General features: G+C 37.4%; 3 protein-coding genes across 7 annotated transcripts in view; 1 reads left to right on the top strand and 2 right to left on the bottom strand.

The window, feature by feature from the left end:
* Positions 1-1343: 1343 nt before the first annotated feature.
* On the bottom strand, positions 1344-5685 carry LOC109086995 (von Willebrand factor C domain-containing protein 2-like). The gene is made up of 3 exons (XM_019101248.2): positions 5141-5685; positions 3489-3618; positions 1344-2264 (listed from the first exon to the last, which is right to left on the bottom strand). Exons 1-3 carry the CDS (start codon positions 5489-5491, stop codon positions 2083-2085), a joined length of 663 nt encoding a protein of 220 aa, XP_018956793.1. The 5' UTR covers positions 5492-5685; the 3' UTR covers positions 1344-2082.
* A 554-nt stretch (positions 5686-6239) lies between these two features.
* Positions 6240-19637, top strand: LOC109086974 (coiled-coil domain-containing protein 24-like). Its single transcript, XM_042767848.1, has 8 exons — positions 6240-6287; positions 8115-8284; positions 12883-13035; positions 13138-13242; positions 15183-15275; positions 17791-17843; positions 18531-18642; positions 19184-19637. Exons 1-8 carry the CDS (start codon positions 6240-6242, stop codon positions 19617-19619), a joined length of 1170 nt encoding a protein of 389 aa, XP_042623782.1. The 3' UTR covers positions 19620-19637.
* Positions 19638-19702: 65 nt separating this feature from the next.
* Positions 19703-25122, bottom strand: part of LOC109086975 (sodium- and chloride-dependent glycine transporter 1-like) — a 55019-nt gene continuing 49599 nt past the window's right edge. For all 5 annotated transcript variants that reach the window (XM_042775807.1, XM_042775810.1, XM_042775814.1 and 2 more), the window contains one exon: positions 19703-24698. In XM_042775807.1, coding sequence (XP_042631741.1) covers positions 24462-24698 — 237 coding nt within the window. In that variant the 3' untranslated portion in view covers positions 19703-24461. The remainder of the gene's footprint in view (positions 24699-25122) is intronic.

The raw sequence follows: 25122 nt of genomic DNA, 5'->3' as shown, positions 1-25122 counted from the left end.
GAAAGACCATGTATTTGGATGGTGTGAAATCTGTAGATATGGTTCTTATTAGTGAGGACAGTGAAATCTCCATTTTTATTATTTCATTTTTTTTTTTTTTTTTTAGTCTGGTGATTCACTCAATTATTCAATCTTAATTCCTTCTGATCTTAATCTTAATTTTGCCCCAGTGGCAAATAAATTGCTTATAGTCTACAGTGTAGATACAGAGTTGCATTATTCTTTAGTATTTTGGGTGGAATTCGATAACATTCTAAATGTTCCTTTGCAGTTTATAAAAGTTTATACATTTAAATTATCTGGTTGTTCCATTCCAAAGTTACTCATATTTCTTGTGCTAACAATGCAATCAAGTGAAGCTCGCACAATGCTCATTACCAACTTTGCAAAGCACAAATGCAATCATTGAGGTCAGGATGCTATTCTTCAGCAAATCTCGCTTTATAGTTTGTGAAATCACACCCGTGCCACAATGAATACGCTTTTGATTTTGATGCCGTTCTTATATATCACTCTTGGGTCAGCAAACCCTCCCATACTGAAAACTCACACATACAGAGATTTGTGTACTGTATGTAAAGCTCACCCTCTCTCCTCCATCACCCTTTTTGCCCTCAGTTGTTCTCTGGAAAGAACTCCATCTGTGCTCTATGCTTGTCAGTGTGAGAGATGGACAGAAGTGGGCAAGTATTCCACACCTACACAATGACTTGCATAAGAAACTACTGACGGCCTCAGATCTTCACGTCTGGGGCACTTTTACAAAGACTTACTGTGTCTATTAAGGTTTTTTTGTACATTGAATGTCAAAATACTATATCTTATATAGAATGCATTATGTCATATCAAACATACTTTTTGTATACAATCAATAAATCTGATGCTACAAGAATCAGATGATGGGTTAGTGTTTATATTCTTGGTAGTGGTATGGTACTGTTTTGTGTGTGTGTGTGTGTGTGTGTGTGTGTGTGTGTGTGTGTGTGTGTGTGTGTGTGTGTGTGTGTGTGTGTGTGTGTGTGTGTGTGTGTGTGTGTGTGTGTTTGTGTTTGTGTGTGTGTGTAAAATAGAAAATATGGAATCTATAAGAAGTGGATCAGAGACAAAATGGATCAGAAAAATGTAATAAATCTCATATTTACACCTGATTATTTCAACACCCACCTTTTACCAGCACCAGTCCAAATCACTGCTCAGGGACATGGCAGTTTATTGGAAAGGGAACATCATACCTCTAAACTGTCAGCTTCGTGCAGGAAACTCAATAATCTGCCTCTCAAAAAGTTATGTTTTATGTGACAGATGTTGCAATAAACTAGTAGAAATAACAACACAAACATCCTCTAACTTCATAAATGGGATAATAAGACAAGACACAAATCAACTTGTGGTTTATTTATATTTGTGTACATTCTGTCATTGCCGCAAATACAGTCTTCGAAAAGAAGTGGCATTATTACCACAGCTTTTAAAATGAGGTGTCAGAACAGAAATCGAGCAAAAATGAGCCTGCGCTATTTATACGTGATTCATTTATGATAGGTTTGTTTGTATTTCAGGCTACATTAGCTGTTTCAATGCCTGTAATGTAAGTCTTGCACTCTCAACATACTTTGGTTTCCAGGCTTTTGAAGCAGAAAATAATGTAAACATAGATGCTACTTCAAATCATATAAAAACGCCAATGTGTAGATTAGTGGATGATCATTGCATCTGCAGGTGCAAGTGTGCACAACACAGTGCCCAATGTCAACGTTTATCTAAACACAATTGTACTGTAGATGCTAATATGCTCACTGTGCTATTTATAACCATGCCCAAAAAAGTGTCTCAAAACAGCTTTATTATCCATTTCATTAGGGAATATCCCTTAGCAAGTCAAAACAATTTTTTACCAACTCATTTTACTTTAACGAATGAACGAATTAACATAAGAATAATAATAGACTGTTTTTTAATCATATAAAGCTTGTAGGCTAAATAGCCTCCACACTTTTTTCCACAGGTGTGGTTTAAATATCTGCTGAGTTCATCCATTGTATAAATAAGGATGTCAGATTACCCTATTTTTGAACTCTTTCCTCAGTTTAGCCCCTCGTCAGGCTGGCAGTTGCGCACATGGGAACACGTTGCCAAGCGGTTGCCTTCCCAATAACCCACATCCTGACCATCATGACATCTACATTTGGTACAGGAGTCGACCCACACTGGCTCTCCTCCAGGGATCACTTGGATCCTAGAGGCATTCACGTAACAGTTTGGCCCTGGAACCACAGAGAGAGAGATGATTAATGAGGCCCATTGTCTGTAGTTAAAGGTGAAGTGTGTCAGTTTTTCAAAATTAAGATATTTTTTCCTATCACGTCTTAATACACAGAGACAGCTATATGTAAGCCACGCACAGGTTGTAAACACTGCGGCACTATTAAAATATAAGCCAGACATAGCAACACTATCTCAACCAATAGTGTGAGTTTTGGGGCGGGTCTATCTGATATTATTGAATTTTGGGATTCAAGGAGTTTCAAGATCCACTGTACAGTATTAGAGTGTTGCTATGCGATTCAATGTGGTGGTTTTAAGCTTTTTCTTACTGTGTTGCAATGGTGTTCTGGGTGTTGATAAGTGGTTGCTTACTAGTCCAAGTAAGAAAAGCCTCTCAAGTCTCTATAATTCTGGATCTTTTCTCTCTTGTTTTATCATCCGAATTGCCAAACTCTAAATTGAGGACGCTTGGAAAAGTAACAGAACACTCTCCTCAAAAATCTGCACATGTGAGTAGCACAAACTGTGCTGGACAAGTCATGCGCAGAATTTAAATACTTAAGGTCAGGAGTTTTTGAAAAACCTCAGCCAGCTCCACTAATTAGGAAGCCTTGGAGTGTAGATAATGGCACATTGCTTTTTTTTTTTTTTTTTTTTTTTTAGAGTGTTTAACTTTTTAGATAAGGTTTTACTTTAATTTGGAAGTTACTTTAGATTAACAGAAAACTTAATTTAACATTTTCCCCCCGCAGAGGCAATTTTTATCAACAAAAATGCAACATCATTTGAGGAGCTGACCATTTATCACATTGGTGAAGTATATGCTTTGATTTATGCGTGTTGTTTTTTTTGCTGCCTACATGCGTGCCTTATCTTTGCTCTCAGTAAACACGGTAATTACCTTCATACTTCACAGTATACAGAGAAAACAATAAGGCAGAAGCTCAGCTCATTAGAAGCCTTGTCTTATTTCAGGTGCAGATACTGGCCTAGCACATGGCCCGGCATCTGAACCGTCCCATCTGTTATTGAATGAATTTTATAAAGATATTGCATTCAGAATCATTACTGGAGACCAAACACAATTGTATCCTCTATGTATGTGTTGAGGCTATGAGAATGTCATACTGCATGAGTCAAGACTTGGGCAATTACAGTATACAGAAGTGTAATAAGCCTTACTAATATGGCACAGTTTTCTTTTTCAGTTCTGAAAAACTTACCATCCTTGCACTGAGGGCAGCATTTCCCTTTCTGATAGACTGGATTAACACATGGTGGAGGGGCACAGTCTGCTACTTGACAGCGGGCGATGCCGTCGCTGTGACAGGTGCACTGCTCACATGCTGATGGCTATAAATCAAATGCAAATCATCAGTTGAAAATAGGTTATCAAATGATGCAACTCCATCCAAAGAAGTGTATTACTCTATTCCTTCAAATGGGCTTTTAAACAGAACCAGCAGGACTATCAAATTGCATGCTTGCATATACTGACATTTGATGTTGTGAAAATACAACACTGCGTTTAAACGCCCTACAATGTGAAGAATGTGATCAAATTCCACTCTCACTGCCGTTTAAGTAGGAGCTGCATTACCACCTGTGGCTCGGTACTGGAGGTTGGGTTAAATGGACTGGAAGAAAATGATGTCAGCTCAGGCAAAGTGTATTCCTTGGAGTCTGTCAGAAGGCTTCAGTTTTCCCCTCAGGGATTCCCTATTAGCCATAATAACCAAATCAGGGAGATAATGAAGCACATATAAGCCCTGCTTCTTCCAAGCCTGTGCCACCAGAGATATTTCATTCTCCAGTTACTCAAACAGAGTATTAAATTGCCCTTTGTGATTCCAGACCAGTGTACAGCAGATTTGTGCTTCACCTTGCCTCAGAACAAAAGCATCCTACTTTATTAGCTTTTTACTAAGACAATGAATAAATACATTCATGAAAGGGTATAGAAGAAGCAAAGAGCTGCTTTTGTTCCGACTTAAAAAAGGTGCATTCAACCTATAATAGGAATCTTAGTCTTTATGTAGAATTTATTTAGCCTATCTATTTATTTGCTTACCATGGTGAAGTTTTTGTTTATGGTATGTTTGAATCATTTGAATTAATTGTCACGCAGTTGTCATATGGATTGCAAGTACTGTAACAAATAGTCAACAACTGACAAGAAAACCCTAGTTTTGCTGATGAAAATTACTCAGTGTACTTAGACCTCAACAGAAGCGACTGTTCCTATGAACAAAGATTACTATTGAATCTTTTTCATGGACAATCGTTCTCTCTTTTGAATTGCGTGACATAGAGCTGGACCTACTGAGCTGTGTGATGTTTTGAAAGTAAACGAGAGTCAACCGAGACTCCAAATTTGCATATCTACAGATTACTCAGCAGATCCTTGAATATGAAGATTCATTTCATTAAAAGATAATAAGGGCTTTTTTGGTTGATTCAGGGTTTTAAAGAATCGGTTCAGTGAACTATTTAATGACACTCTCACTCATTACACAATCTCGTGTTGCCACCTACTGGCGTTAAGATGTAACCTGCCCAAAAAGTCACAGATTCATTGTACAATTAACCACGTGATTGCGCAAAATATTTTTACTGTCCTTTCGGGACCAATACCAAAACCAATGTCTCATAAAAAGCATTTGGCTATTCTCAGAATAAATGATTTTATTTTGTCACTTATGTTAAATTTCACATCGACGTGTTTAAACTGCAAGCAGTGCGGCAAAAAAATTATGAGTTAAATTATTTAGGAGAACAATTAAAACGACATATATAAAGCTGGAGGACATAAAGCCCATTTATTTCTTTTTGTGGCCATTGTATGCAAACTCTTTACAGACACATTGAATTTAACCTGAAATTGTTGGCCCAGTTCGTAGACTTCTCCCCCATACTCGCAGCCGATCTTCTCGCATCTCGGGCAGCAGTCTGTCGGGTAATGGCTGACATGGATGCAGGCGGATGGCAGGGATGTGCACTCAGTCCGCGCGCAAGCAGACCCTTCTGCTGTACATTCGCACTGGGTGCAATGATCTGAGTCTAAAAAGTACCATTCGCCCACATAATAAATACTGCCGTTCGCCTCACAGGTTGTCTCCTGTTGTCCAGCGACCGAAAAAGCCAAAGCACACTGGCCGCAGATCTCCAGGGTAAGCCAGGCATGTAGAAAACTCACCGGGGAGCCCCAGAGTACAGCCATGCCCATCACCAAAAACTTCTCAGTCCCAAACCAAATACAGCAAAAATACGAATTACTGTGTTATTTTCAAAAACTTGCTATTGCACGCGTCTGTTTAACTAAATTAGGCTACATAAAGTTTAAAATTCGCTTCATGGTCAGAATAAAGGACTGCGCGCTTTGGAGGCTGTTCCTCAAAAGAAAGTTTTACGCCTCCTGGGTTATGTTTCAGTTTACACGTGACAACCGAATTCCAGAATATCGATAGTGTGTAGTTTATGAGGCACTCGATTTTATTGCAGCTTTGTGTTTATTGAAAGAGAAAAAGGGTAAAACCATAATATGCCATAATATGTTCATTGTTCCATCTTTTTGCTATTAGACGGGAATTCAGACCATCGTGTTCCAGAAACACCAAAATATATGCTTTATTTCTTTAATGTTAATAAATAAAAAAGAAAGAAAAGGTTATATTATTTTAATAGTCTTGCCAATCGCAATGGACACGTGTTTTGAACATCCGTAAAATTATACTTATGAATTTGTTCGTATTTCAAGAAAACTTGCATAGGCTATTATATATTATGAAATTGCAAAATCCCTGCACATTCAAACGCCAAGCTCCAACAAATATTACATTTTTATTTAATTCAATCGCTGGAAGAAGAAGAAAAAAAAGGTGATGTACATTTGTAGTGTAGTGGGTCTGAATGGGTTTATAAAGATCACTATCACGAGTCTGCAGCCAATCATTTGAGTGCGCGAACTTGTCTCCATGGGAACAGGAATGTTTACGCTGATACAGGAAGCCACGATTGTTCCGGTGAGTGTCCGGCCGCTTGTGGTGAATGTGCTTGTTCTAAAACTATTGTATGTGCTTGCACAAATGTATGCCATTTTAAATCGTACTCAGATCACCCTTGTTTCATCATCCTAAAAGTTTAAAGCAACCATATATTAATTTAAAGTTTTATTGCAAAAGCTCATTAATCAGTTCATAATTGGTTACGATGTTTATGTATCACGCGCTTTCCCTTCGTACGATGTATACATGCAAGGTCCACTCTACATAATTCATGTCATTTCCTTTTGATGTTTAATACAGTACTTATATTTTTCCTTTTTGAAAGGCAAGTGGAAACGTCCCTTGAAGTAGTGGCTACATATTTTTATTTATTTAAGTTAGAGTAGGTGTGGTAGGACAACCTAAAATATACTTCTTTTAAACATTTGTGTTTGAAAGACTTCTGAAACCTTTGCTTAATGTTTAAATAATGTTAGGCCCATACAATTTTGTGCTCTGCATTCACATTCGTATTTATGTTTTGTAATTTTATGCACTGAATTAGAAAAGGTCTTCATGAACAAGTAAGCTAGTGTAACTCTAAACCAGTTTTGAATTACAGCTCCCAAGAGTGTATTATCTCGCAGAGCCTAAGTGCATGGAATGCTAAATTTACTTGTTTCAGATACGACTCTTTCAAAGATAAATTTTCTTTTACAAACTGCATAGGCTATCACTATATACAGACAGCGATGTACATATGGAAATAGTGGGTTGAAACTTGTCTATGGAAGACATATGTGATTCCTCCTTCCTCTGAACACTAAATAAGATTTATGACCTTCTGTTTAAAACCCACTCTGCTGTTCATGGACACACCAGATAAGGACTTCTGAGATTTTTTGACATAGCAAGACAAACTATATGCCTTGAATGTGTGTTCAAGGGAATTTTATGGCAAAAAAACATATAAATGCAAATAATAATAGTGATCATAAGAATAAATTGTCTGAGCAAATGCAACCAAGGGTACCAGGGGTTCATACCTTGTCAGTAAGTCTGGCAGTAAACAGTTCTTACATTTTTCTCAGTGGAACCTCTTTTGAATGCCAGTGAAGTTTATAACTACTATTATGGCGCAAAACAAGGAACACAACCAAGAATCTTGTTTATCTGTCAATTTTCCTCCCTCCCAGAGCTTATCCCTGAGAACATTTATTCAGTAAAAAGATGAAAGTCAATAAACAAGAAAAGAAAACATGTTCTTTTGTATCAGAGTTTGCATTAGCTCATTTATATTTTTAAGCCTGAGTCCTCCCAGAAATGTCTCTCTGGTGGATGGGCACATCAAACCTGATTCTGCAGAAGCTGCAGTGGAAATAAGAAGATGCTGGCCTGTGTTCAGTTATTTAGGCTTAAAGTTGGTTTCATCCAGGCACAGCAGGATCAGAATTCTCAGGGTGCTGGTTTTACTCTGTCTTGCATTGCCTTCGACAAGCTTTGAAGTGTATTTTCAGAGTCCGAGGGAAACTTGAAAGTCCCAAGACAGGTGTGGAGATTGGTAATAGAGTGCAGACATTGTTTGCCAGTGCCGTGACAGGCTTTCATTTCCCTCTCTGGCTTTTCACCTCGCATGGGGCATTTGTGAGGATAACACATGGATTTTCCCTAAAATTTCCAGCTTCTTACGCACATTTCTCTTCAACTCAGCAGAGATTAGAGACACTTGTGATGGGCTGTTAACCAACTGGCTGAATTTCTCTAGTTGTAGAGCAGCTTGTAACAGGGATTTGGAAAGTGCATTTCGTACAAAGCTGAGCCAAACAGCATTCTCCTGTAACACTATCCTCTCCTGACCTGTTCTAGGTGGAGATGTGGGAGAAGATTTGGCAGGAGCACCGTTGCTCAGAGAAGGGCAACAGGCCAGAAGCCCCCATGTTCCCTCTGGCTGACCCCCCAGCTGTTAAAGAGTTGCTAAAAGCAGAGATTCAGTTGTTGCTGCTCACACTGAGAGAGAAAGCTGCCAGGCAGGGCAGGTGAGAAAGACACAGCATTATAATATTACTGTTGATACTCTACTGTTACACTGACGGACATCAAGCCTCAAACATTAACATTTAAAATTTATTAAAGCTAATAACATTAACTATTATTACTCTTTGAAAACTAAAATAATTTTAAGTGTTGCAAGTAAAATTAAGCATTGCAATGTTATAATGCGCTGTATGACAAATTGATATTTTTATATATAATTCTGTATATTCATGAAAGATTATTTAACAGTGTTAATTTTTTTATTGATTATTTTTTAAAGACTTCAAATGAGCATTGGATGATGGTGAAGGTCATCTACAAAAACAGAGGAAATGGCCATTCACAATTTAATATCCAATATCAACAGAAACTGATTTATTTAAAAATCTACCAAAGACCTTTATAGTACCAAAATATAATGCCTCCCTAGTCCCTACAATACAGTCATGTTTTGATGTGACTATATTACTTATAATATTAAAGGGATACTCCACCCCAAAATGAAAAATTTGTCATTGATCACTTACCCCCATGTCGTTCCAAACCTGTAAATGCTCTGTTCGTCTTCGGAACTCAATTTAAGATATTTTGGATGAAAATCTGGAGGCTTGTGACTGTCCCATAGACCGCCACAAGAATGCGCTGTTTTATTTCAAATCAAAGCTAAGTACACATATAAACAGTGCATCCTTGTGGCGGGGATGACACAGAAGAGCATACGCAGCATACGGTGATATGGAGAGACACAGAGGAGACCGGTGACAAAGGAATTATTGAATAAAGTCATTATTTTTGTTTTCTTTGCTTACAAAAAGTGTTCCTGTCGCTTCATATAACCCAGATTGCAAGTCTGATGGCAGATGTAGTATTCTGAAAACAACTTTCATACATTTTATGGACATTGACACTGTTATTTATATGGCAGTCTATGGGACAGTCTCAAGCCTCCAGGTTTTCATCCAAAATATCTTAAATTGTGTTCCGAAGATGAATGGAGCTTTTACTGGTTTGGAACGAAATGAGGACAAGTGATTATTGACAAAATTTTCATTTTGGGGTGGAGTATCCCTTTAACTCTAACTTGTAGTCATTTTTACAACTAGCATTTTCAATAGATTCCAAATAAAATATTCTGCTTGAAGATTTTCATCTCACAGTTAAGTCCCCTTTACAGATCCCATTTTATACTTGCTTTCCCTCACTTGATGAATGAATGTTCTGACCTTAAAGAAGACCCCAAGTTTTCTTTTCAGCAGACTGGGGGTGAGTTCATAGGTTAGGGCTTTGCATTTGTAAAGTAGCATTGCTTTAAAGAATGCTTGCTCGTTGACTTTTAGAGCTAAAGAGCAGGCATAGGAGCACATCACTAGTTTTAATAAAATAAAGTGAATCAGTTATGTCAGCAGTAAAGACTGTGCTTGGTTTGTTTGACAGGTCATGTTCTGGTTGCCTTTACATTTGTAGCAATTTATGACTACATTTCAATTTGTTGCCTAGTGACTTGTTCTTTGCTACAACACAAGCTTTTTGTGGTCCCTTGTCTAATATAACAATGCACTGGGAAGAAGATATTTACAGGTACCAGTCAGGCAAACTTCTCTCAGCAACCAGCTAGACAGTGGGATGAATGTCTACACAAGTTTTTCTTTGGAAAGGTTTTAATGTATCACTGTATCACAAAGAACACATTATTTTACAAATAATTTACATTATTCTTTGCTGAGGTTGTAGATTGCTTTTTTGGATGATTTATACTTCTTATAGTCCTTCACTCTTATTAGATAAAAAGCTCTCTTTTCAGCCATGGTTTATGAGGAGCAGGTGTTTGGCAAATACCAGAACAGACCAACAGAGAAAACACTTTAATTCATTCTCAAATTGCAAAACAAATTGGCTCTGTCACCCGGAAACAAATGTTGCATATGAGCGTTGGGGTGTAAACTTCAGCTTTTGTTTGTTTGTTACCAAATTTCTTTGGTGATGCCATTTAGCTGTTGATCTGCTTTGAGAACAAATCTGGATTATACTTCCCTTTCATATTGCTCCAGGTTTGGAGATTTCCCGCCGCCCGATGATGGCCAAAGCAGGAAACCGTTGACTCAATGGTGTTTTAATGCCTTAACATATGCAAGAAAGCTTTTTAAAGGAATTGATTTAATGGATCCAGTTAGTGCCACTTTTTTTCCCTCTTCGCCGATAGCCTCGCCTCTCCTGTGTGGTCCTTGTCTGCGTGATTTGTTGTGGCTGTATGGAGTCAAGCTGCACCTGTTTCTTTATGCTAAGTCTCCGTTCAATGGCCATTGAAAGAGAACCTTAGTTCATGTGTGAACTGCGAGCGGCTGAGACTTTAAAAGGAAGGTTCTTAAATCTCTAGAGAGTGATACCACAACAATCAGCGCAGGAAGGCTGGAAAAAGAAAGTGTGTATACTGTGTATTTCACATGTAGGTAATTTATCAGTGCAGATGGAGGAGCGTTTTGAAAGGGCCTCTTTTTTACTTCGATACACTAAGGGATTTTTCTTTTCTCCTCTTTTTGATGTGCCGGATCCTCTGTGCCATCTTTGTTGGCAGGAATGGGTCTCCTCCCTCCTCTGTGAACACCGCTAAGCTGCTTACTGATCTGGGCCCACAATGTAGCCTCTGTTCCTGTCAGTACATCCCCTCTATACGAGCAAAGCAGAGATGGGCGTCAGACCTCTGCTTGTATAACACGCATTCAGTCAGAGATGCTTGTTAATGCGTTCTGGATCTTTTCTTCAGGCTACAAAATTCCCACAAACATGTAAACTGTATCCTGTCAGTGCTAAAGAAGAAAGCAGGGAAGATGTGAGCAGGGGTGGGCTGAAAGTGATGCAGAGCTTTACGGTCTGAATAATGACTGTGAGTGAGAAAGGACCATCTGCTTGCTTCATCTTTGTTGTATTTTTGGCTATTTAGATGTTTTCCTGTAATATAGCTCTTTTGACTCATATGTTTGTATTAATAGTTTAAAAGGAAAGTTCCCTGTTGTTTATGAAGGATTGAATGGAAATGGTAATGATGGCTAAACTGATACAGTCAGTCTGCAATTGTTAACAAATTTAAGCTTCAGTTAAGATGTATTTATTTAATGCATTTCCAAATGCAAACCTTTGTGTTTAGTTTACAACAACATTTCAAAGTGGACTTTAACATCAAGTCAAACCTTGATTTATGGTTAGAAAGAGTTGCCCTCATCCTCTCTCATGCATTCAGCAAGGCTACTTTAATATTACAGCAAGGGCTCTCTCTCTCTCTCTCTGTGTGTGTGTGTATATATATATATATATATATATATATATATATATAAAAATATACATATATATATATATATATATATATATATATATATATATATATATATATATATACACATAGATAGATAGATAGATAGATAGATAGATAGATAGATAGATAGTTGTTGTCAAAATTTTACATTATTTTACCAAAATAAGAGAGAACACAAAAACGCATGTTATTTTTTATTTAGTACTGACCTGAATAAGAAATTTCACATAAAAGAGAAAATAAAGTTCATAAATGCTCTGGCCAAAGCAAGAATCTACAATAATAAGTTTATATTTAATTTCATTTTATTTAGCAAAGACACATTAAATTGATCAAAAGTGACAGCTACATTTATTACAAAAAAATCATATGAATGGTGTTCACAAAATATCATGTGTTTTAAACAGCACAACTGTTTTAAACATTAATAATAAAAATAAATATTTCTTGAGAACCAAACCAGCATATTATAACGATAAGAATGATAAAACAGACAACAGTTATTTAAAATTTAATAATATTTCACAATGTTCAAGTCTTTACTGTGTTTTTGATCAAATAGCAACCCGAATTTCAAAAAATAGTGTATTTATCTTCATTTATTATTCCTTTAGCCATTTTACCCAAAACTGTTTTCTTATAATAGAGTACTTTCACTTGTTCTATTTATTGTAGTGTAGTACTTTTTGAGGGCCAGAGGCCGAGGTTTATTATACGGTATGAATTGCCTGTCTTTCTCCACTGTACAACATCTGCTCTCTTTGAATTGACCAATGGGGTCTTGAATGAATAATGTTGTGTCTTCCACAAAATTCTGAATTCTTTGAAGTAAGTAAAACCAACTTGCTAAATCAATGTTTCCCAACTTTATGTGTGGGACCCTTGTTGCTCCATCAATAAGGCTAAAGTACCCGATCATTGACACCAAACCAGAAACGTGTTCCTTCTAATTGACATTATTCTGGCTATAATTCAGCTTCTTTGTTCATTTTTAGTGCACTCTTAAACAAGAAAAAATCGATACTGTGATGAAAGAGACTCTTCAGATAGTTTCTCTATTTAATGAGACACCTGAGCTATTTTGCTTTTCACACACTTCTTGAGAAAGACCTAACAGTACATTTATTTATAAATTAAATCCGATTAAAGCCGATTCATTTTCTGTTTTATAGGTTTAACAAGGCCAAATGCCCCTGGTTGGAAGTCACTATGGTAGATGATCACAGTGAAGCTTTGCTAGCACTGTCTACTTTTACCATTCTGCCATTCTCACTGTCAGTAAATGTGTCTCAGGGATGAAGAGGAGGTCATGGCCCAGTACAATCCTAGTGTGGTGAGTGATTCACTGGGCAGCAGTAGCACACAGAGACGGGGGAGTCCAGGCAGCTGGTGTGAAATGAAATCACCCTCCAGACCCCCATCAAGTCTTAGTGAGATTGGTGGCAGGTCAGTGTTTCAGAAATATATATCTGTAAGTGTACTTCTACATAAATAATATTTATAATATTGATTGGGTTAGTAAGTATTGAATAATACTTTTTTTTACAGGTCCGTCTACAGCCTCTCGTCTCACTCCAGCTGTGAAGAAGAAATCAAGGCGTTAAGACATAAGTTAAACATCACCCATATAGATGAGGTTGTGACCCATCTCAGGTGAGGGCATGTGGTCTCTTTAGTCAGTGAGTGAACTCCATTTTTGCACTCTTGAAGGGAACTGTGGGAAGGGACACTATTCTAAGGGTCACTTTACATAAAAGCAAGGAAGTTATTTTGCTACAGTATCTTGTTGTCTTTGGTGCATCCTCACGGTTTATTTTAAAAATGTACTTATCTTATTTTTTTTTTTTAAGTGATCAGCTACCCAGACTTTATCAGTGGAAAATATTCCTTACATATTAAAATTTTTATCTTTAATTTTACCAAGTGGCAAACACGAAAGCCTTAAAAATAATAATATATATTGTGTATATTTGATACAAATCAATCCATCTGGACACCCTTCAGAGTGCTCACTTCAAGTGCTCTGCCCTTGGGAGTGAGTAGGGCACAGTGATGCTCACTTTCAAATGGAAGTCACCCAGTATGTGAGTAAATGCTATTATAACTGAGGATTGCTTTGAGCGTATTATGAAAACTATGAACAACACAGTAAAATGTCAGACCTAATTCCATGCATACAACAAACGCAATTATTTTTTTATCAAGCAGATAATATTGGAATCATTTGTTTACACCTGAGGCCATGTACATAATGTAATGACTTTTTAGCCAGCAAGATTGTCCGTTTGCAGTTTGATCCTGTTGTGCAGTGAAGTTAATATTGTGGAACACACGTTCCTCAGGGTAGAATTTTCTCTTCTTTGCTCAACATGTGCTCATGCTGACTGTGGATGCAGACCAGACACGCTCCTTCTTGTGCAAACATGCTGTTGAGAGAATAGAATGTTGGACTGCCTCACCATCCTTGCTTTTTGCCTCTTTCCAAGATTGCTTATGCTCACACACACCTTCATCTAGGATTATATTACCTACTTCTGGTTCTGAATCGGCATCTACATTTTGATTTTGAGTTGTTTGTAAGCTCATACATACTCTCCCGTCAAATGTTTGGACACACTTGACTGAACTGGTTTCTCTTGATCTTAAAAAGCTTTTCATCAGAAATCCTAGGCTTAAATGCTTGTATTTAATTTAATATAAATTGGCTACAACATTAATTCATTTTAAATTAATCAAACAGTTCATTAATTAGTTCAGTTTTTTTTCATGAGGTCATAATATATTTATTATTTTATGTAATAAAATATGATTTAAAATTTTATAAAATAATTAAATAAATATTGTACAATTTAATACTCATTATTTGTATTTATTTATTTGTTTGTTTGCTTATTTTAAATGCCATACAAATACTATGTGCCTTTAATTACTAATATAACCATCTCATATTGCCTCAGTACATCTTATAAGGGAAGGGACCCTCTTGAAGTGTCTCTCTCACTCTCTCCTTAAGCCCATCTCTTTCAGTCCAGCCTTCCAGAGCGCTTCCCTTCTACCCTTCAGACCCCTCGCTCAACCCTTTACCTCAACCCTCTTCCCTACCTCCCATCCTCTCCTTCTCTGCCAGGCATGTGTAGTCCTCCACCCAGCCAAGAGGAATGCAAACAGTAAGTCCTGCTCAGCAGGGCAGCAGGGTATTGAGATGGATGGAGGGGAACTGAAGTGAGCAGTTCGATCTATCCCTCCATCAGAACAAAAGACCTCATTGTGAGAAAATGAAAAACATACACATACATATGAAATACCCCTTCCCCAAAAAAAAAAAAAAAAGAGATTAAGAAACTAAAAAAATTATTAAACAAAAAAGAAGTATGCTTTTCATCACATCCCCGCTTATCTGGAAAAGAGTTCATGGTGTAGAGTCCAGGTTAAATTAAAACAGTTTTTACTTATTTAACTTGTTGAAGAGTAATTTAAGATGTCATGTTTTGTATGAAGTATTTAAATGAGAAACAATCCCCGATTTCTTGGCAGTCCATAATGGCATAGACTGTAGATAGGTATTTATGGTTATATTTAGTACCACTTAAAAGTATGGCTTTTTTGATCATAACCGAAGAATCTGAATCACTGAAAAGAGACATGCAGGTCCTGCAGGTAAGGACTCATTTTGCCAATAAACGTTGGTTTTGATTGCATTTAATAGCATGTTTTGAATCTGCATCAGGAGGGCGGAGGAATATACTTTTTAAAATACCAACGACACCTCTGAGCACTTTTCTTTTGTAGTTTCTTTTATTGTCTGACAGGTCAAAATGGTCCAATCATTTCTAGGCAAACAACACAATTTGACATCTTTCTTGTGCCGTGTTTTGAGTTTAGTATAATATTACACAACAGTTTCACGTTCAGGGTAGAAAGAAAAATTACTTCTTGCTGGAAACTAGTCTCATCAAACTAGGCTGCTCTTGAAGCTCACCTAAATTGTATTAACAATAATAAGCGATTCTATCCTTAGCAAAACAATGACAATATGTACTAATAACAATGTGTAATTATTTACAGAACCACAAAGTGCTTATTTATGTGATTGCATAGTATAAACACTAATGTAAAGTGTGAAATAAAGAACAGTTGTTAATTTAATGTGTTACACATGCAGCTGGAAAAATGGATAATCATGCATCAACTACCATCATACGAACGTATGTTTTTTTTTTTTTTTCACAGAGCATTTCTATTCTAGTATATCTGGAAACTCTTGTTAAACTAGCTTCATAAGATCTAGAGCTGATTGGTGCAGGAAGATTTTGATTGATGCAGCTAAACACTGATCTCCTCTCAATCAGTTAGAGGAACTTCAGGTTTCTAATGTACCATGTCATCCAAACTTCAGTTTCTCTTTTGTAAAAGTGTAGAGCTCAGCCACAGAGGTGAGACACTCTCAGTGCCAAGCAAATGAGGGTACCTTTTGTTTTTTGTTTGTTTTTTCTTTTTTTAACACTCACAGTCCGTCCGGATGACTGGACACATACAGTTCACATGCTGTCAAAATCCAGTCCACCATCCACTGTGAAATCTCATCCTGCTACACATAATAATACATTAAGCATCTCATATGTTCTGCTTGGCTGTGATTACATCATGTCACACAGCAGTTTCACGTTCGGGGTGAACAGACAAATTACTTCTTGCTGGAAACTTGTCAAATCAAACTGGGCTGCTCTTGAAGTTCACCTTAATTGACACGCACATAAATGACAGTGCCAAACCAGGGCAGAGTGATCCCTCTGGACTGGAATGTGTACTGTCACGTACCATTACATTTGAAGCTGAATAAATTAAACAGTTCCTCTGGCGTACATAGTTTATTCTAATTAGATGATCGTCTTTGGGGGAAAGTCAATTTAATCTGAACACTGAATAATCAGAATATTAGTATTAGCCAAGAATTTAATGTTTGATTTAGACCAGTTGTTCTCAACCAGTGGTCCGGGTCTACGATATATATGATTAGCTTTACTCTTAGTTAGTGATAATAACTCTGTCCCACAGACATCTGCTCATCTGACTCTTGGCCATACTGAGTGTGGAGGGCCTCTCTCTGCTCTTAGGTTTCAGTGACCGGCCTCATAACTGTGGCTTTGGTATTTCATTTCCAGCTGGATTCTGGGGTTACTGCCGCTGCCCACAGACCACAGGACTAAAATTAATAGTCTCCCATTCACTGGCAGTGAGGGCGCTCTCCTCAGAGAGCTGAGCTCTGTTTGTTTTTGTTTCATTTTAAAAGGATGAGTGTTTAATGCATGTGCTGGACAGTAAGCATGACTCTACAAGATATAGCAGTGACTCAGAGCAAATAAACCGAGGCAGCAGGCAAATTGGTGTAATAATAGTACTCCTCTGCCATATAACATGTGGGCTAATGGAGATCCATGGCTTTGCAGCGAATGCATCTGGTTTGGAGTCCAGTTTTAAGAGCTCAGTCTCAGTGGAGCAGTGCTGTGGAATCATTATGTGAGCTCTGGATCTGCTTCAACAACACACTATAATAATAAAGCCTGAAAGACAAAACCATTTCATGGTAAATCTGTCACTTTTTCCATTGTGAATCTGATTTAAAAAGTCACAGAAACTCTAGAACATTTTGTGCTTTCATGTTTTAATCAAATAAGAATTTTAACAATTACCAATGTAGTCAGTAAGATTTTTTTAATGTCAAAAGACGTCTCTTATGCTCACAGAGGCTGCATTTATTTGTTCAAAAATAAAATATAAACGCTAATTTGTGAAATATTATTTCACTTTTTGGTAATCCTTGATGTTTTCACGATTCTGTGATAAATAGAAAATGTCCCTGCTGACTAAAAATAATTTCTTTAAAAAAAAAAAAAAAAAACTTACTAACCTCAACATTTTGTTTTGTGTTAAAAAATATATATATTTTTTTACCAACCTAAGATGGTTTGCTGGATTCACAGGGTGGTCTGTTGGTTTTAGAAGGGATTTATTATTATTTTTTTCATTTTTACCAGGTCAGACTGGGAGACTAACTTAGTGCTCAGCTAAACACCAGCTAGGTCAGGCTGTGAGACCTTAAACCAGCAAACCAAGGCCAGCAAACTCCGCCTTAAAACTTAGTGGAGAAAATGAAAGTATCAGCTGAAATCCTTTGACTTGTTTTGATGTGTTTTGTCACAGGAAGAGAGCAAGAGCTCAGACAGAATCTTTATCTCCTGAACCCACCATAGCAGGTATGTGAGTATTAATCTTGACAACGGGATTCAGTTTTCATGCAATTCTGTCTCAGACAAAAGCCTACTGGCAGACTGAACTAAAACAAGACTACATAATTCTGAGCAGTGTTTGCCCATACATTATACTCAACTGGTGCCCTGCATTCTCATTTGTTGAGCCGTCTTACTGCATAATTTTTCTTAATGTAACTTACATTACATCATAATGACCATTAAATCATCATCATTATAAATCATTGAAATCTCCAGATGTGAAGTGGCCTTTTGAATTGTGTATCACCACCATCTAGTGGTTCACCACAGAAGCACTTTTTCCTGTTTGTTTTTTAACCCTTTGAGCTGATAAAAAAACTGTCAACCAATGAATCAAAAAAATAAAGATAAATCAGTAATTTTGAATTCACAAACAAAAATCTTTAATCAAAAATCTTAAGATAAATCAGTAATTTTGCAGTCGCTAAGAAAAATTGTTTTACAACCATTTTCTCAAGCACAACTAAATTAAAAACTTCAGTCTACAATGGTCAATCTTTTTGGACCAGAATGCTTCTTAAGTAATAAAGTAATAAAGCAGAATTCTTTCTCTCTCTTTTTAATAGTATTCATTTTTCCCAAGGTGATCATAAAAAGGTTTGTGGTGGAGCTGACTAAGTACTGATTTCTTGTTTTCTCTATTGGATTCAGAGCTCAAAGAGGAACAGAGACTCATTCAGAGGGATCTGAATGACCAGAGTTTGATAAGCTGCTCCCACAACACAAATAATCAGAGCGCCAGAAACCCAAAAATCCATGCAAGGTCAGATCACCTTCCTAGAATAAGTATTTGTATGTAGCTGATCCATATATATACTGTATATATATATGTATACATTCAGAGAGTTGTCATGATTGATATATATCTATATATCATGACAACTCTCTGAATGAATTTTACCAGCATTTATTAGTAAGTATCGAATGTGCATAGGCTTGGTCTTGGCTAGATCTGCTACCCTGCTTATGCTGCCGCTGCTGCTGGGGTTAGAATACATCTGAAATGCGTGTGAAATGGTGAATTGAATTCAGACTGCTGCAAAGAAAATAGGGAGAATCCCCGAGCAGATCTAGGCAGGTGGTGCTGGGGAAGGTGGAAGTTAAATGAAATCCCATGGCGCGCTGTAATGAACTGCTTCGATACAAGTCAGGAATAAATAGGTTACGTAGATAGAAACGAACAAATGATTGGATGAGCAATCGGCTTTAAGTAAACCAATCAGCTGCTCGGAAGAGTTTCACGACTTATCTATATCTATATCTAAATCTATCTGTTTTTTTTTGTTTGTTTGTTTCTTTTATAGGGAGACCCACAAACCTGCTCTTTCTGCAAATGGACTGAAATCTCTGGAAGGACCGAAACCATCAAACTCAACAGTCCCCCATTTTAAACCATGTCCACCTCGAGACCCAAACCACATCAGGAGCAATCTGCCACTAATGAGCTACTCAATTGCTGAATTCACGATCCCTATTTCTGCTTTGGAACATGGGGACAAAGAGCGCAAGTACAGGGAAAATTCACTAAGAGCTTCAGACTTCAGAATGGTTCCAGCGGCCTCTGTCAAAGCATCTGGATCTGTAAAAGACTTCTTCCTAAAGATGGAAGTGACTCAAAACAGTGACCTAGACTGTCTCCAGCCCGGTCCTCCTGCAGTGCAGAGAACAGCCAGCAGGGGGCAGAGGGGGAGCAGACACCGGTGTCTTCCTCAGCCTGATGGCCTGCTCAGTTTTCTGTGAGAATCGCTGCATGCTGCTCTACACGCTGTCAGTTAGACATTTCTGTTGTTGAAGCTCAAATCCATAAAACACAAACCACAGGCTGATCTTTAAAATAAACTTTATTTACCATTTCAAATTGAACAGTTTACAGCTGACATTACTAAGACAATTTCAATGCTGTTTGGCCCTAAAATTGAAAAGACATGGTTAGATATGTTTGAAGCTCATGTCATTGTGCTTGTCATTCTACTTCACTAATATATTGCCATGAGCACTGAAGAACACACACACACTATTGTAAAGACATTGCTTCTTTTAGGATGCAGTACAGGGAGAGAAAGATTTTATTTTTTGCAATTTTGTACTTTCGGGTGCTTTTGTACTTTTCAAACACATATATATTTAAAGTGCCGTAACAACATGAAAATACATGACATGCTTTTGAATAAACATTTCATTAACCAAAACAGTTTCAGTTGAGATATGCCGATTCTTTTTATAGTTGTAATACAGCCACAAAACTGCTCAGTGGATATTTCCATCTTGGACCGAGAGGTATGTGTGTACATATTTTCCACTGAATTCTAGTATTTCTGTTTTGTTTGTTCTAAACACAACCCTGTCATGTCATTTCAAAGTGTATGCAGTCACAATTAAATTTACACTAAGAAACTGTGAAATATAGTTTGAGAGCCAATTCAAATTAGAAGCAAAGTACGCTTAAAAAGTGTTCGGTTCTTCTACCCAAATAAAATTCAGAAAATATTAATTCTGTTTTGATCATTTCAAATGCATTTCGAAAATATTCAAACATCGGACTACGTGTTAAAACATTCTTTCCAGGCAATCAAATGTGCTTTCTCTGTTTCATTTACATTGTGCATAATAAATGAAACTGGATCACAGGCAGACAGAAATGTTCTTAAAGGGTTTGCAGCACTACAAATACACATGTACAATACTGAGATGAAGATATAACATTGCTGGCTTTAGACTGTGTCCTTCTTCATCAATAAATGGTTTCTATTTGACCAGACGCTGCTGTAAAAAGCATTCCTGAATTTTTCAAGTTTCAGTCCAAAGCCTTAATTTGGCAATGTGTTTGAGATCAGCTGACTTAAAGAGGTTTAGTGGGGAAAATAGAAATAAAATGTAGTGTCACTGAACATAGCTAAAAATGATTACAACTGGTGATAAAATACAGTTTTAGTACTATAAAAATAAAAAGGAAAAATCTCTTACAAAGGTAGATTCTGTTTGTTAAATGGCAAAAACAGATAATTACAGACTGATTAAAATTACTTGACATCAATAGTGACACTAACATGAACTAGGTTTGACTCAGCAGCTGAATGTCCACTACACAGAACACTGTACACATAACAGTAGCTACGTTACCATAAGAAATAATGTAAAAACAACTAAAAATAAATCCCACTACAGCAACCCACCCTGATAAAAACAGAAAACACAAACATACACATCAGTTGTTGTTTTGTTTTTTACATTACTGTACATTAGAGAAAGAGGACCAGAGGTGGGGAACAGTGCAAGAATGGCACTGATGCATAACATGTCTATTGTTATAAAGAGTTTGCATGTCAAGGTCAATATCTAGATCTGTTCACATTGCAGTACCTAGAGACAGACACATGGTCTTCATGCCACGTTCAAGGTCTGAGAGACACACATAAGAAAAATGAGAGGGCTTCAATCTTGTGCATTCATATTTCCGACAGCGATTAATCATACTGTAGCTACCGCGCACATCGCCAGCTAAAGTGAACCAGTAAAGTGCTGTTAGTCTCCCGACACCTAAACTGCTGCTCTAATCTACTGCACTAATTGTCTAACAGAGGAAAAGCTAGAGTGTGTGACCTTTAGGTATGGTTGTGCTAAGACCAAAGAACCTCTAACTACTCCCCTGAGTGTACGATACCTTCTGTTAGGCAGCAGGGTTACTTTTATTCTTCTCTCTTCTTAAAGTTAGATTGTGTTTTGTATATTTTTGGATAAAATCTTAAAAATATATATATCATACCTTCATGCAGAAATTAATAAAAATGTACATATAACAAAGATGCAGACTATTATGCCATCAGGTTTTTGAATACAGAGTTTATCTGTAACATGCTCCATCATTTTGAGTTTTATACACTGAAAGAAAAAGTCTCAAACAAATATAAGAAAGCTTTCAAAAATATTTAAAAAATCGTTTATGATCCTTTGTGGAAATGTAATTAAATGGCGCTGCCACAAAAACTAGAGAAAATTCCTAACAATTAAATTCCAAACAATTTGCATTTTTTTTTGATAGAATCTGGTGATTTGCTCAAGCATACTTTAAGATATCAATACCATGTTAAGTAACGTATAATGCATTTAGGGTGCATATAGTTACGATTTTCATATATTCATGTTTTTTTTTTCCCCTCGAGCAATTGACAATGACTTTCCTGAGGTAAACGTAACGGCAGGTGACATTGTTCACAAGTTGTTTTATTCACGTCTTTTCGCGATTGATACACGATTACATTAGAGATGACACATTCGGCATCTTTCTGATGTTCATTTGTTTTTTTTTTGTGCCATAACCAGTAGTAAAGAAAACGTTGATTGGTTCACTCGTGCTCCACGCTGCCTTTTAAACTGAGGCAGCTGTAGCAATCAGTAATGTGTTAGAATTTCATAATAAAATGAAGCTAATTTGAAAGCCGGGACTTTGTATTATCAAAATGAATGAAAAAAAGCAATTTTTTTTTTTTTTTTTTGCTTATAATCACATTTCCCTTTCAGTCGGTCACTCTCGACGTCACGTCGGATGACCGACGAATTGGGATCTCAATTCGTCAGTCATCCGACATGATGTCTCCGTTCCCTCCTTCAGGGACCGACGGTTACCATACGTAACCGAGACGTTCCCTTTCAGTTGACATCCCAATTCGTCGTTCATTAGACGTGACGTCTCCGTTCCCTCATTCAGGGAACGAGGGTTGGCATACATAACCGAGACGTTCTTCACCTCTTTCCGACTCAGAATGATGGAGCACATCTCATATTGTATTTCTTCTCACATAACACAGGAGAGAAATACCAGATAAACTACTTTGACTATATACAGCGATTCAATGTTTAATCACAAATCTCACTACATGATGCGTCAGCACATTAGCAGCTGCATTGTCAGGTAACATCCCAGACAAATTCACAGTGTAACCAGGAATCTTTATCCATGTATATGTGCCACTACAACCGCATGCATCATAAGTAATGGGGCCTTGTTGAAATGTCACTGGAATGAAATGACGTTTGGCATCTAACCATACCAACAATATGACCATTATATAACCATATAATCCATCTATCCAGTATCTTCCCCTCTCTATTGCCTACAAAACCAAAACGAAACAAAATGCACCATATTACCAAAAAATGCTGTGGTTTCTATTGTGTAGATTGGATGGTTTGGTCTTTTATTTGTCTCACAAGTCTATTTCATGGTATTTTACAATACGAGGGAAAAAGACTGGCTTCTCCAACAATTCCATTAACCACAGTGATTTTGACTAATGCTACGTTTACCCCTTATTTCAGTGTTCAATGACACGACCATTCAGTTCAGCACAGCCAGATGCCTTTAAATGACACATACACACACACACACACACACACACACACACACACACTAGTTCAAGTCTCTTAACACAGACAACAAAAAAATACACATACCAACTAAATCAGAACACAAAGGTTTGTGCACGTTTTTGGTAACATGCCTCTTTTTCCGTGTAGAGCAGGATTAGTGTGCATACTACAGTACTGAATCTAATGAGAAACTAGCTGCTTCTGTTATCGCACACATGCTCCCCTCGCTCAGGAGGTGCCTCAGCTCGAGATGCCCGGAAGACTAGACAGATTCGGCATTTCATGTGGAAGTTCCTACATGAAAACCCCTCTCCTTCGTGTCAAATTCTTAAAATCAGCATCTCAAGGTGTTGGAAAATGTTTAGCAAAAAAAACAAACTGTGTGTAACCCTGAGAATGGGCTTGAGAAGTTATATGCCTCGGTCCAGATACCTCAGTCAGTAAGAGCTTAAGACCAAATATCCTTTGTTTTGTATTGTGCTCTCACTTAATTGGAAATAAAGTTGATATTCTCTTGGCCTATGCTTATTTATTGGTATCAGCTAGTCTACTTGACTGATTAACGAAAGTGTTAGCTCCAAAATTTACTGGTAGTCTAGTCAATTGATAATAGACATGTTCTGTTTTGTAGTTTTAGGTGGATCTGGAGTTAATACAGTGTTAAAAGCTCATTTACCATGTATTGTATCATATACTGGCATTACATTGAACACCAACCAGCATTGGCCATGAGATGGTTCCCAAACAAGAAAATGGCTATAAAACAGAAAGTGAAAATAACACCCCCCCTTAACAGTGCCATTACAACATTGCCACAAAGAATATTTGGTCTTCAGCTATTAAACCTGACCAGCACTGCCACCACTATACACACGTACACACATAAGCCAAATCCCACTGTAGCTCCTGCTGCCGCTACAGTCACATATCCAGACTACTCAACACAGAGTGAAAATATTGTACAATGCGCTATATACACTGCGTGTATGCAAACACCTCCTGTATATGAACATGTCCTTTTTTCTGGTCTTTTAAAAAAAACTGCAGTATTAAATTATGCGAACGTAAAAGAAAAAGGTTTTGCATGACAACCAATTTCTCTAGAGGTTAGATTTCATAAAGCCCTTACAATATGTAAAGGTCTCCAGCGAGCGTGGCCTGTCCCGCAGTATGGGAATGGGAACTGTCCTGGGGGGAGGGTGGGGAGGGGCTCCTCTATGCACTGGGTGTGGGGTTTAGTGTGGAGCCGTTGCTTCCTGGGATGGTCAAACCGATCTCATCCTTTTTCTCCGTCTCTTTCTCCTTGAGTTTCTCTTTCCCCTCATCCTTCAGCTCTTCTTTGAGAGGGCGCACCTCCACAGATTCGGGGCCTGTAGTGGCGTATCGGCCCTTGCGGTGCTCCTGGAGAGCTGGACCCCAGTCCGGGTCGGGCTTCACGGAGTTCTTCAAACGCTGCAGAGGTAAGAGTCAGTTTATCAACTGTTTTGATGTAGGATCGACATTTTAAAGCTAAAACTAGATCATTTTTAAGGAAAAAGGTAGTTGTTACCATGATTAAAATTTTTCTTGAGCTGTATTTACACCATGAACAAAACATAAAGCAGACTAAATATTCAATGGGCTGAGCAAAGAGGAAATTTACTCCAATACTATAAGTGGAGGAATGCACAGACTCAGACATTTTGCTACAGCTCAGACATTTTTCAAAATAAAAAGTAGATGGTATAATATATTAAAACAAGTGCAGAAGCACTGTCATCGGTTTTAAGGCGCCGATGATGTTGTAGAAATGCACTATTGGCTTATTTATCGATGTTGTTCATATAATAAAGTGGCCACTGAGATCAAGTATTTGTCTAGTTATGTAAGAGTACAT

Source organism: Cyprinus carpio, chromosome A2 (assembly GCF_018340385.1).
Source record: "Cyprinus carpio isolate SPL01 chromosome A2, ASM1834038v1, whole genome shotgun sequence".
Taxonomy (NCBI): Eukaryota; Metazoa; Chordata; class Actinopteri; order Cypriniformes; family Cyprinidae; genus Cyprinus; species Cyprinus carpio.
This window is presented reverse-complemented; position numbering and strand designations above follow the sequence as displayed.